General features: G+C 40.7%; 1 protein-coding gene across 1 annotated transcript; it reads left to right on the plus strand.

Annotated features, from left to right (window-relative positions):
• The first annotated feature begins 141 nt into the window (after positions 1-141).
• On the plus strand, positions 142-12,600 carry dus3l (dihydrouridine synthase 3-like (S. cerevisiae)). Its single transcript, XM_048230155.1, has 15 exons — positions 142-358; positions 812-893; positions 1,455-1,716; positions 1,859-2,299; positions 2,390-2,479; positions 2,586-2,627; positions 3,430-3,582; positions 5,012-5,128; positions 5,247-5,312; positions 5,396-5,506; positions 9,879-9,975; positions 10,153-10,228; positions 11,156-11,344; positions 11,599-11,727; positions 11,878-12,600. Exons 2-15 carry the CDS (start codon positions 817-819, stop codon positions 11,948-11,950), a joined length of 1,923 nt encoding a protein of 640 aa, XP_048086112.1. The 5' UTR covers positions 142-358; positions 812-816; the 3' UTR covers positions 11,951-12,600.
• Positions 12,601-13,653: the final 1,053 nt, after the last annotated feature.

Consider the following 13,653-nt stretch of genomic DNA (forward strand, 5'->3'; position numbering starts at 1 on the left):
ATTTGAAGTCATTATTTTTCAGAAACAGGATGTATTGGGCTGATCCCTTTTGAGCTTGTGACATGATATACTAAAAAAAGATTTATGTTATCTTGAGGTTTGGAAAAACTTTTAGTCACTAGCAGGAGAAAAAAACCTTAACAAATACAAATGTAGGATGTGTGTGTCCAGTCTACAGAGTCAACAAATTCGGGACGTGACCTGCACTAGGAACTAAGTTCCGTCACTGCAGTTGTCAGACGGACGGCCAAATATGTTGCACCAGCGTAGTGTCATGCTTTCGTGTTTGACTTGCTAAAATTGGGACTTTTCACAGGATCGGAAGATTGTCACAAACTGTTCTGTGATTTCAGTCGTGGTAATTAGAGGATCTGATTACTGAGCAATTAGATTATGTTGTGTCCAACGTGTAATGAAAGTTGATCTGCATTTCTTACACACAGCTGCTTGGCCAACACTTGTCATAGGTAGACGCTAGGTAGCTAGTTAGCTGAAAATTATATTAAATGAAATACAAACACAAACAGAACTTCAAAATATGATCCGCTGCAAAATTATATATCATATGGTTATCTATTTCTTATTCTGATTAATGGGATGTGTAAAACAACATGTTTTCTTGTCTTGTGCACTTAACCTCCAACCTATTTCAACGAACACTTCGAAGCACATATAGCACATTTCACTTTAGGTTTGAGTTAATGCCAGTGAGCTGTTGGTTATCAAGGAACACTGCTGCATTTGCATTAACCCTTCGTTGTTAATCGTAGCATTTATTTGAAATCGATCTGATGCATGGCTGATTTGACAGGGGCCATGGATACGAGCACAGGAACTCCAGAAACCACTTCTACAAATGGGATTGAAAAAGGCTGTGCCGCGATAAAAACCCAGTGAGTTGACATGTTATTTTTGAATCTAGGTTAGGGCTGCACAATTAATCGAAATCACAATCAAACTAATGCAATTAGCTAATCGCAAAAGCTGTAATTAATCACACCAATGGATAGTCTTGTCACATGTATGATTTTTATGTTCATATTATCTTTTTTGTGTCTTAAAGTGAAATTTCAGAACATTGAACTGAAGCTTGGCATTCAATAATTATATTACATCTGTCAGAAAAATGACAATAACATACATTTCCCAAAATCGTGCAGCCTTAATCTAGGTGTAGGCCTTTTGTCATGGGCAAAAACTTAAATCAGAAGGATGAATGGCAGGGGTACTAGTGAAGGTGTCCATTCAGTCTCTTTGACACTATGTAGTGGCATAATAAGCTATATGATCTTCCCTCATAGGTAAATTAGAAGCTGTTAAGTTTGACGAAACACTAGTCAGTTGAATCTTGATTTGTATTGTGGTAGATGCCCTATAGTTCTCTGTCATAACTATACTCAGCTTACTCAGCTTTATTGATTGGACTCATTGGTCTCTGTGCCTTACTTCTGCAGATACCTCACAACCAAAGAGAAGTTTCATGCGCATGTGGATTCAGGGTGGAAAGGTGTCAAAGGCAAGGAGGACAATGAAGCTACAGGTCAAGTGGAGGAGAAGACCGGAGAGCCAGAGGAGAAGAAGATAAAGCTGGATAATGGTGCGCAACAAGAGGAAGACAAACACAACAAAAAGAAATTCAGGGGTCAAAATAAGTCCAGGCCTCACAAAAAACCTCAAAGTTATGATGACCGAAGACTCTGCCCCTCAATCATACAGGTAGAACTTCAGATAAAGAAAGTAGCCCAGTGGGTTTTAGTGTCTTGAATAGGAAAGCCATGCCATAATTTGGAGTAGGTTACTGTATGTCATGGTGAGTTATTAATTAATTAATAGTAACCAACTTCACTCATCCACACAGGAACGTGAAGCAAAATGTTTCTATGGTGACAAATGCAAGTTCTTCCATAACATTGCTGACTATATGGCCTCCAAGCCAGCTGACCTGGGAGAGAAATGCTACCTCTATGACACCTTTGGGAAATGCCAGTATGGCGTGACCTGTCGGTTTGCCAAAGCCCACACCGGACCTGACTTCAAGAACCATGTGAACGAAGAAGTGTTCAGGGCGTGCAAGGAAAAGACAGTCAAGAATAGTCTGGACAAAGACTTGCAGTGGCGTTTACGTAAGAGGCAAGTGCCTTTCAACGCGTCTGAGGCCTACCTGAAGACCATCATCAAAGGCAAACCTCAGGGCAATAACAAGAGTACAGACGCTGCAGAAAAGGACAGCTGCCGTACGGCTGATGCCCAGGATCAGCCCGCAGAAGTGGACAGTGCTGCAAATGTGAAAGACACAGAGGTGAGCTACAGGCACTGGGACCAGGGCCATCAACACAGAGTAGTACTTTGATCGGAAACTAACCTGCCTAATGTGTTTTTTTAATAACAGGGTGGTCAGGGTCAGGAGCTTGCTGTCAAAAGTGTTGGAGCATTGACTGATGTCGACCTTGTAAAGCTGCGTCCTTGTGAGAAGAAGCAGGTGAGTTACTGGATGTTTCTGCACGTGTCTGTTATTTTGTGTACTCATTTGCTTCAGGTGTGAGATTAGGTTTATCAGTAATGTCTCGTTTGTGTTTGTCTGACAGGTGGATTTCAGAGATAAGTTGTATCTAGCTCCGTTAACAACAGTAAGTTTGTTTGCATTTCCTGAAGGTCAAGCCATGGCACATAGATATTGGCATTGTTGTTCACAGGGTTTCCCACACTTGCACTGTAGTTGGGCGGGCCGCCCAGGTAAATTAATGGCCGCCCAAGTATAATGCTGCTTCCGCTCTCACTGCTCTTTGCACACAGAGTGGGTGTTTTGACGAGGCATAATCACTGTGATCAGTGTGTCTAGTTATCTCATTCACAGAGACAGACATCAGCAATAAGCCATGTCAATGAGAACACCATCATTTCATTACCAAAGCATTGGGGGGTTATTTTCACTAGAAGAATTTTTTTAAGGGGTTATTATTATTAACCCCTTAAAAACCCCTATTATTATTAACCCCTTATTATTATTATTATTATAAAAAAAGAATCTCCAGGGGGGGCATGCCCCCGGACCCCCTTAGCTTGGACAGCTACCACCAGAAGCATTATCCAGGGGCGCGTTTCCCAAAACCATAGTTGCTAACTATGTTTGCAACTTTGTTTGTTGCAATACAATTGCAAGATCTGTGGGAAACACTGTATTCCTTAACTTGGCCTTGTGCATGACACATACCGGTACTCAATTTTGAAGTTGCTGGATGACAACTCCAGCATCTTTCAAAATGGGCCTTACGTTTTAGATGTCTTTCAATAGGGACAAAAATAATAAGGGATTCTGTTCTGATAGTATTATACAGCTGTTTATTCTCATAAACAATTCTCATAATTTTGTCCCTGCTGAACGTTTGGACCTATAACATTTTCAAATGATGTATTTTTGTTCCTTTGCAGTGTGGGAATCTCCCTTTCCGGCGTGTCTGCAAGCGGTTTGGTGCTGACATCACGTGTGGGGAGATGGCCATGTGCACTAATCTGCTCCAGGGCCAGTCTTCAGAGTGGGCACTCCTGAAAAGGCACGAGAGTGAGGACCTCTTTGGAGTGCAGGTCCGTATCCACATACAGTATGTCTAGATCAGGTCTCATGAGTCTAACGCATTGATCATGAGAGTCGAGACACAAACAGTTCTCACACAGATCTCACACAAGCTCACGCCTCACATACCATTACTTGGGTTAACTTTTCAACTTTGCTTCATCCGATGCATGATTTGATTATTGAATAAGAGTTGAACTGATAATGGGATCTGTGAAGTTCTTACATGTAGTTTATAGGCTACACATGCACGCAACCTAAAGTATGTGTAGTTTTTGAAGATACAATAATGCTCTGCATCAAAATCGCGCACAGTAGTTTAAATGCATCACATAGAGTGTTTTATTTAACAATCAGTAACCGACTGACTGAATGATGATGAATATGATCTAAAACATGCTATTATCAAACAAAAACAATGGACTAATTATTATAATGTAAATGAGATGTAATGGCCATTTTATTTTGCTTTTTAATACCACAGTAACAGGCATATTATTAGTATTTGAACATGGCATAGATAACCTGTTAAAGAGTAATATGTAGTATTGGTGTCCACCCTCACCAGGTTGCTAGTGCATTAATGAGCATTAACTAGGGATGTAACGGTATGAAAACTTAACCTCACGGTTATAGTGACCAAAATGATCACGGTTTTCGGTATTATCACGGTATTTTTAAAAGTGTGTTCAATATGTTCAGAAAGCACTGATAGGCCTACACAAGCTGAAATAGTTTCAAAAAGTGTCCCATTCACTTTTTCATGTTTAATTGGCCATGTGCTTATAGCTTAACTTACCCTACCATGACTTGGATGTTGCTATTACTGTTATTTGGATCCAATGAGTGAGAGAGACCAAAGTAAGTGTTGTGTTCTCCTGATAACGTGAGTGGAATGGATTTAATGTGGACACGAACATAAAAAGACGCAGTGTGGCTAAATGATACAGTGCACGTTTTGCGATGAAAATGTTCCACCTTTTAAAATCAGGTGTAGCCTAATCCGAATTGCAGTTAAAACCATCAATTAGACAACAGAATCAGTAGGGTACCAGTTTTGCTTCATTGTACCAGCCCTACTGTATGTCAAAAGCAGGCTCGGATGAAGCTGGGAAAGATTAAACACACGGTTTCAACACGGCGGTAATCAACCGTGATAATTCTGATATTTCAAAAGAAAATGGTAATTGTTATCGTCAACATTTTTATTACGGTTTATCTTTATACCGGTAATCGTTACATCCCTAGCATTAACACTTTGCCCTTGTAGAGTTGTTGCTTCTGATGTAGTATTTTAATATTTATAACCGACATTTTGACAAGTTTAGCCCTATATAGCCATATCTGGTCTTGGAATAGGATGTATGAACATGAGTCCCACTACACTTGCACACAAACATACAAGATGAACAACAAATTCACAGGGTCTTGTTCTTTCAGCTGGAGGGCTGCTTCCCAGACACCATGACCAGGTGTGCTGAGCTGCTCAATAACAACATTGACGTGGACTTTGTGGACATCAACTCTGGTTGTCCCATTGATCTTGTATTCAAAAAGGTATTGTGCCATTCTGTTATATATAGTTTTCATACTCACTCAGGATTGTCAGGGGGATTCTATGGATTGCCTCTTGATTAGTGGAATAGTTTGTAATTCTGCTGTTTTCCCCCCACAGGGTGGGGGCTGTGGTCTGATGATGAGGACCAACAAATTTGAGCAGATTATTAGGGGAATGAATTCGGTGAGTTCTCTAAAATTACAGATATGAAGAAGATGCAGTATTGAGACTACAAACCTAATTTTAGGTGGCTGATGCCTTCACAGGTTCTGGACGTCCCATTAACGGTCAAGATTCGTACAGGCGTTCAAGAAAAGACCAACACGGCACACAAACTCATCCCAGAGCTCAAAAAGTGGGGTGTATCACTAATAACGGTAAAGGATTTGTTTCAACCACAGTCAGATATATTTGTAGATTCCTTATGCTATATTCAGACTAGGCTTCTTGTTTTGAGAAGTTGGCTAGGGTGCTTTTTTTATTTGAAAAAGCAGTTGAGGGAGTTTTTTTACTGCTATAACAACGTGTGCTAATCAAGTTAATGATAGCTAACATATTAGTTTTTCAAACGACTGCAGTAAGGACACGCTGACTAGAAAATTCGGGCCACGTCCAGTTGAGCTCCATAAATGAATGTGGTGATACAGTTTAAAAGCGGCCACTCTACCGAAACGGCTCTGCTGTCTGTAACAGAAGCCTTAAAAGAAGCCAGGGCGACCGCTCGGTCATCAGTACTCATTCTGCTTGACTTATCAGCTGCCTTTGACACGGTTAATCACCGCATCCTTCTCTCTATACTCACTAACATGGGAATCTCCGGTTCTGCGCTCTCCTGGTTTGAATCCTACCTCACAGGACCCTCATTTAACGTATCATGGCTTGGTCAGCTATCTGCACCTCACCATCTCACCACAGGGGTCCCCCAGGGCTCAGTGCTGGGCCCCTTCTCTTTGCTATCTACACCACCTTCTTGGGACAGTTTATCCATTCGCATGGCTTCTCATACCACTGCTATGCAGACGACACACAGCTCTATCTGTCCTTTCCACCTGATGACCCCTTGGTCTCAGCACGGATCTCGGATTGCCTCTCAGACATAGCTACATGGATGAAGGCACACCACCTCCAGCTGAACCTGGACTGAACTGCTGGTCCTCCCAGCTAAACCTACCATACACCATGACATCAACATCAAATTTGACTCCCTGTCTGTTTCACCTACCAGGACTGCAAGAAATCTAGGAGTTGTTCTCGACAACCAAATAAACTTCTCAGATCATGTTGCCTCAGTCGCCCGGTCATGCCGTTTCGCACTCTACAACATACGGAAAATCAGGACTTACTTGACTCAAGATGCTACCCAACTTCTGGTTCAGGCAATAGTCATCTCACGACTCGACTACTGCAACGCCCTCCTGACAGGTCTCCCAGCCTGCGCAGTGAAACCACTTCAGATGATCCAGAACGCGGCGGAGCGCCTGGTCTACAACCAACCCAAAAGGGCACATGTTACCCCGCTGCTCATCCAGCTACACTGGCTACCAATGGGGGCCCGCATCAAATTCAAGGCTCTAACGCTTGCCTACAAAGTAGTCTCCGGTTCTGCTCCCACCTACTTGAATGCCCTCATACAGACATACGCTACCCCCAGACCGCTGCGCTCCTCAGACGAACGATGGCTAGCTCTACCACCGGTACGCTCAGGCCAATCCAAACTTTTCTCATCTGTTGTTCCTCGTTGGTGGAACACACTGCCAGTTCCTACAAGGGCAGGGACATCCCTCTCCATTTTCAAAAAACTCCTGAAGACCCAGCTCTTTAGAGAACATCTCCTCTCATAGCAACACTTACAACAAGTCTTGCTGATCCTAGCACTCACCAGCCGTCTCAAACTGACACGTAACTGTTAAAAACAGCACTCACTGATGCCCTTATTATGACCGCCACTAGCGAAGCGGTCATATAGGGATTGTCAAAGTCCCCAGGGGCCACTCCCCCCCCCCTGCGCTGGGCCCCTCAAGGACCCACATCAACCTGGCCCATAATCACTCATTTGTGATTTGCACCCCCCCGGTAAAAAATGAAAATGCAATATCATTCTGCTTTTATCGCCCCTATCTTCAGTTAAGATGTTCAGAACTGCACCAAATTGTATGTGTATGATTGACCTGGCATTCTCTGGGGGTATGCCAAGTTTCGTAGAATTTCATCCATGGGGGGGTCTAAAAAAAAAAAGGTTATGTGTACATTTAGTGACTGTACACTCATTGGCCTGTAGATGGCGGTGCACACATATACACATGCACACACACACAGGCACCCACATACTATCGGTATTAGAATGGCCGTAATTTTGTTGGAAGTTAAAAGTGGGTTGGAAAAACAATGGACGCTTCCTACAAGGACTGAAGTTTACCGCAGAGAACGTCTAATAAGGATAGGACGATGTTCACATGAAATGTAATTCCCATTTCTTCTTGAAGCCGAAAAAAATCTGAGGATGTTTATCGGACATGCTTGGTTTTTACTGCAGGTACGTTAATCTTATAATATCAATAAGGACCTATGTTACCGTTAGCGTTGGTTGAGTGATGGAGGCCAATTTGATTGATTGCATTTGTAGAAAACTATAAATGCGGTTATGCCAAGCAAATTGACAGCAGCACTGTAATTGTATCTTTCGACTGTCATTTGTTGCACGTGCTACAAAAATCATTCTGTGCAATGGAAGATTTACCAACGTTACACCGGTCTGATACAGTTTTGCCTATACATGCGTGAGACTGAGACGCCTGTTTATTTTGTTTTAAGTGCGTGCAGGATGTGAGAGGGGAATCGATGGTCTTTGATTCCAGCTTGGTAGTTGTAGTCTGTGAAATTAAAAAGCACGTGTGTGTGAAGTATCCAAACAATGACACCTTCATTTCATTATGGCTGCTTTAGCAACACACCTTAAGCTACTGTGTAGTGGGTCCCATTTAGAAGTGGCTACTTCATTCGCGCTTTCCTTGACTCATGGAGCTGCGTGAATTTTATTACAACTTTTCGCCACGATATGGCAGTTTAAGTCCGCTTGATACTGTAAAGTAAGCCATTGGTTTCAAAGGAGATTTTATTTGTGTAAGCCAGCATAGCCTATTGACAATTTATGTTGTAAATAGGCCTACCTTATAAGCCTACCTGTAGCTTAGGGAAGCTAACAGCTTTCTATTAGGATATAGTTTGTTAGTTACAGTTTTGTCATAACTCCCTTATGCATTTTTGTATTTAGAATAGCCAGAGCGTGGATATCTCAATCGGAAAATTAAACAATATCGGGTGCCTATGGACTAGGCTGGGTGAACCCAGCCTGATCTGCCCGCTATTTATTTTTTGATTTCTTAAAAGATTGAGCTTGGTCTGGTGAAAGCCAGACTAGCCATGGACCTCCAGTTACACAATGCAAGGGAACACGAATCAGCCTATATTTTCACGAACAATAACGGACAAAAGCTCTTCAACTTTGGCCCGTTAAAATGTGTATGAACAGTCTAGCGACGCATTTCATCAAGGCCCATTTGGACATGTCAGTTATTTGCACCACTGGTTAGATGTAAAACAGCATTTCGTTTCAGACTACTGTTACTAAATTTGTGCATTAACAATAACGTTTCAGACTACTGTTACTTAATTTGTGCATTGACAATAAAGTATTACATGAACTAAAGATGACTAAAATCTTATGTAGAAGAAGAAACATTCACAAAAAATCCATTCATCCAAAAATGACCTTTGTTTTTGATAGCTGTTGAAAACGGCATGGAACTGACAGAGATGTTTTTGTTCATAAATAAATAAATAAATAAATAAATAACATTATGCTGATACCTTTTGCTTTTCCCAAATAGGCCTACAATGTAGCCTACAGGTGTAAGTGACCTTTCATCAATCCAGTTGCAATGGATGAACTGTGATGAACTGCCCTACTTGTGATTGTTTAGAGATTTTAAAGGTTTTATAACAATGCTACATCTTCTTTGGCTATTCTACAATCTATTCACCTTTTCAGCACCAGTAGGCTACTTTCTGTGCAGCCGCACACACACACTCAGGCATGCCAAACAAGCATACACAAAAGTTTCAAGAGTGGGGGATGGAGACAAATTGAAGTGTGATTTATTTTCGCTGAACGGATGTACATGACTGAGCGGCGGTCATATTTTGTACCGCTATGCGGTACATCTAGTTCTTACTGTACTCTAATGTTTTTTAAATTGTCCTAAAATTGTTGAGAATTGCTCTAAAACTTAAACTGTTTACTATGTTGTTAGTCGCTTTGGCTAAAAAAGCGTCAGCCTAATGTAATGTAATGTTTGATTCTTACGTCACATAGCTCATTGTGCTCAAAGTTGATCGTAATTCGTTTCTTCACTGCTATCGTCTCTAGTTCTGCTGGATATGAACATCTCATTACCCAGCTTGTAATTGTAATTGGTCAGCTGTCAAAAAAAAACTAGTGGTGTAGTAGGGTGCTTTTTTGAAATTTTTTTTTTAAACTTTTCTCAACTTTAACACTCTGAGCTGCAGAAAAAAAACACTGGCGACAGCACACAGTCTACTCCACAGGATTATAATGTAAAACGCCAGCAGCTGTGAAAAATAACACTAGTTTGAACACACCCCTATCTTCAGTAAAATAAAGACATTGACTACAACCTTGTGAAATTTAGTTGGTGAAATCTTTAACAATGTATTTTTTCCCCCTCTCAGTTACATGGTAGGTCCCGTGAACAACGCTACACTAAGCTAGCAGACTGGGATTACATTGACACTTGCTCGAAGTTGGCTAGTCCCATTCCACTCTTCGGTAAACAAAGATGATTTCTAATGTCATTTCCTTTAGAATCATTAAAATCAATCCTATCAATGTGTTGTTTATTTAACCACACATCATCGATGCCAGCTAACGTCATACAGAATCATCTGTTTTGTATTTATAAGAAGTTCCATTAGACACTGACTGGCTATCATTCTTTGTGCATAGGTAATGGAGACATTCTGTCCTGGGAGGATGCAATGAAGGCCAGAGAAACTGGAGTGTCGGGGATAATGGTGGCAAGGTACCACATTTCACTGCGCGCAAATTAGATATTGGAAAGGTGTCCGTCGTGAGCACCACTTACAACAAGTCTTGCTGATCCTAGCACTCACCAGCCGTCTTGAACTGACACGTAACTGTTAAAAACAGCACTCACTGATGCACTTATTCTTACTGTACTCTACCGTTTTTTAAATTGTTGAGAATTGCTTTAAAACTTAAACTGTTTACCATGTTGTTAGTCGCTTTGGCTAAAAATGCGTCAGCCAAATGTAAGTAAGGGATAATGTATAGAACGCCGGTCATTATTGGGAAAATAAGTCTTGTTTCGCCCTGAAGGGACTTATTTTCCCATAATGACCAGCGTTCTATACATTATCCCGCTTATTATACGGCTACTTGCCAAAACGAAATAATAAACTCCCCACGATATGACTTTAGCCTACATAGCCTAGCCTATTTGTTACCCGTCATCGTGGCATTTGCTGAGAAACAAATAGTTCGCAACAACACACGCTGCTGAACTTGAATCAAACATTCTTTAGAACACAGCTGATCAACCGTCTGCTTTCACGTTTGAATGAAGTTCCAGTCCTTGCGTAGTGATATGAAAAACGTATCAGAAGCACAAAACCCGTTGCCATTGACAGCGGTAATTATATGTTTGCAGCGGTAATTACGTGAATTTATTTTACCATAGAACGTTGGGAAATCCCATTCAAGTCAATGGGGCGTTCTACTAGCATTGTGAAGAGCCGTATAATAAGTAAGGGATAATGTATAGAACGCATTAGTGGGAAAATAAGTCCCGACAGGGTGAACCGGATCCCGACGCGCAGTGGAGGGGTCTTGTTCCGCCCTGAAGAGACTTATTTTCCCAGTAATGACCGGCGTTCTACACATTATCCCGCTTATTACACAGCTTATCAAACCTCTGTCTGTCATGTAGGGGTGCTCTGATAAAGCCCTGGATCTTCACCGAGATCAAGGAGAAGAGGCACTGGGACATCTCCTCCAGCGAACGCCTGGACATCCTGCGGGATTTCACAAACTTTGGCATGGAGCACTGGGGAAGTGATACTCAGGGCCTAGAAAAGACCAGAACCTTCCTGCTGGAATGGCTGTCCTTCATGTGCAGGTAGTGGGTGTGTGAGTGAGATTGAGAGAATTATTGCATCCTTCATGTGCAGGTAGTGGGTGTGTGAGAGGGTGTGTGAGTGAGATTGAGAGACTTATTGCTTTAATCAATAGACAACTATTTTTGTTTTTGCATTGTGTTGCTAGGTGCAAGTATATTTGCATCTTAATCAATGGTCTGTTGAAAGGGGAATTGAAAAATGTCTGGCTCTCAGATCTCTGGACACCACTGTTTTATTTCAAACATTTCATCAGGTACATTCCTGTGGGATTGTTGGAAAGAGTGCCTCAAAAGATTAATGAGCGACCGCCTTACTATATGGGCAGAGACTACCTCGAGTGTCTCATGGCCAGTCAATATGTGGATGACTGGGTAAAAATCAGGTGGGTGAGGAGATCAGTAATGTGCTTAAACATACGGTGTATGCGTTACAATTTATATACATTTATACAAAAAAAAAAAAAGATTTATTGTTTAATACCATTTGATTAAAAAAAAAAAAAAGATTTTTGTAATTGTGTTCTTTTCTTTAGTGAGATGTTGCTGGGACCTGTGCCGAAGAACTTCAGTTTCCTTCCCAAACATAAAGCCAATGCTTATAAGTAAATGACTGCTGAACTATCACAGTGGTATAGAGAGGTAGTTGGTTTTAAAACAGGTATTCTAACTTGATTGATGATTTGTGTGGCTGTTGATTAGATTCACATAGAATTTCATTACAGATGATGTTTCCTATCAGAAAGTGGCTTATTATAATTGTAAAGGTTGGAAAGTGGAGATGTGGAGATTGTACAGCTGCTCAAAAACAGCAACAACAATATTGTCAATATTGGAGTCTTTATACCAGTATGTTTTTTGTTTTATTTCGCCAAAAGGCTGTTTTTTTTTGTGTTTATTTACTGTTTATTTTGCTCAGGTGATATGACTTACTTCTGGACTTCTTGTTGATTTTTGTTGATACTGCTTTATTTGTGTGACAAGAAGTCTAGCCATACTCATTCTGCAAACTTCCTGTCGTTAGTGTGTATTTGAATTACAGCCTTTGGTGAGAGACCAGACAATAAAGATGACTTTTCTTCTTTTAATATTTTAAAAAAAACTCACTCACTCACCTCTACCAGTTAAGATCAAAAAGAAGGGAAGGGAAGAGAAAGATTGTATAATAATTGTAGGATGCAATTGCTTCATAGTCCTACGTTACTTTTCTGTGCAGCAGTTGACAACACTTTGAATAAATAATGCTTTAGAACTCATAATACAGAGTGTAATTTATTTTCTATGTTGTATTCATGGGTTTCATAGGGTCCCTCAACACAAATGTATAAAATCCAGCACTTAGATTATGAATGCAGACTGCATGGTGCTTTATTAATACTGTGGAAAGGGACCTGATGAAACCCATGAATATCTATGAAGCAGTGTTGCGTGGGTTGATCATAATTGAGCGGCCGCCCGCATCAGTCACCTGCTATTACGAGTCATAAAAAAATGTTTTTTTATTTGGGTCTTTTGTGGGCGGGTCAGTTAAAATGAATTTGTGAAATGTGCACCACTGAAGTCTTGTATGGTAAATGAAGTAATTATGGCAATTCCTCATATCCTCATTTAAATTCGGTAAGGATGTGTCGAAGCCTACCGTGCTATCCATAATATGGTAGAATAGAATTCCTCCTCATGATAAGTATCATATCACAACATAAATTATATACTTGATGACCCTAGTGTGGTCTTATGGTCAGAAAGAAACAGTCAGAAGTGCTGAACTTCAGTGATGTATGACTAAGGTTCTCTTCAGCAGGGAACCCAAGACACTCTACTGGCATAAAAACTACAAAAAGCCTCACTTTTAATATTTCATGTGTAAAGGAAATTATGGAATATGTGGACCAAACATGTTCATAAGTGAGGTACAGTTAAGAACAAAATTATTAGATAGATAGATAGATAGATACTTTATTGATCCCCAAGGGGAAATTCAAGGGTCTCAGTAGCATATAGACATCACACACAACATGCACTTACAGCAGAAATGGTATAGTATAAGTATAAACATATAACTAAACTCCACTGTACAATAAAGACAGTAAAAGATAAGAAAACTAAATACTAAATACACTATATAAATTAAATTAAGAAAGTCCAATGTGCTTGAGGTTGATCATGCATAAGACGCTTGTAGTGACAGGGCCGTGACTGGTAAGGTGCTAAAGGGAGTGAGTGTCATGGTGAAGGTGCAAACAGTAGTCCAACCATAGTCCTTAGTTATGTGTGCATGGCAAGGTGCTCAAGAGAGTGAGTGTCATGGTGAA

The sequence above is a fragment of the Alosa alosa genome, chromosome 20 (genome assembly GCF_017589495.1).
Source record: "Alosa alosa isolate M-15738 ecotype Scorff River chromosome 20, AALO_Geno_1.1, whole genome shotgun sequence".
Classification (NCBI taxonomy): Eukaryota; Metazoa; Chordata; class Actinopteri; order Clupeiformes; family Clupeidae; genus Alosa; species Alosa alosa.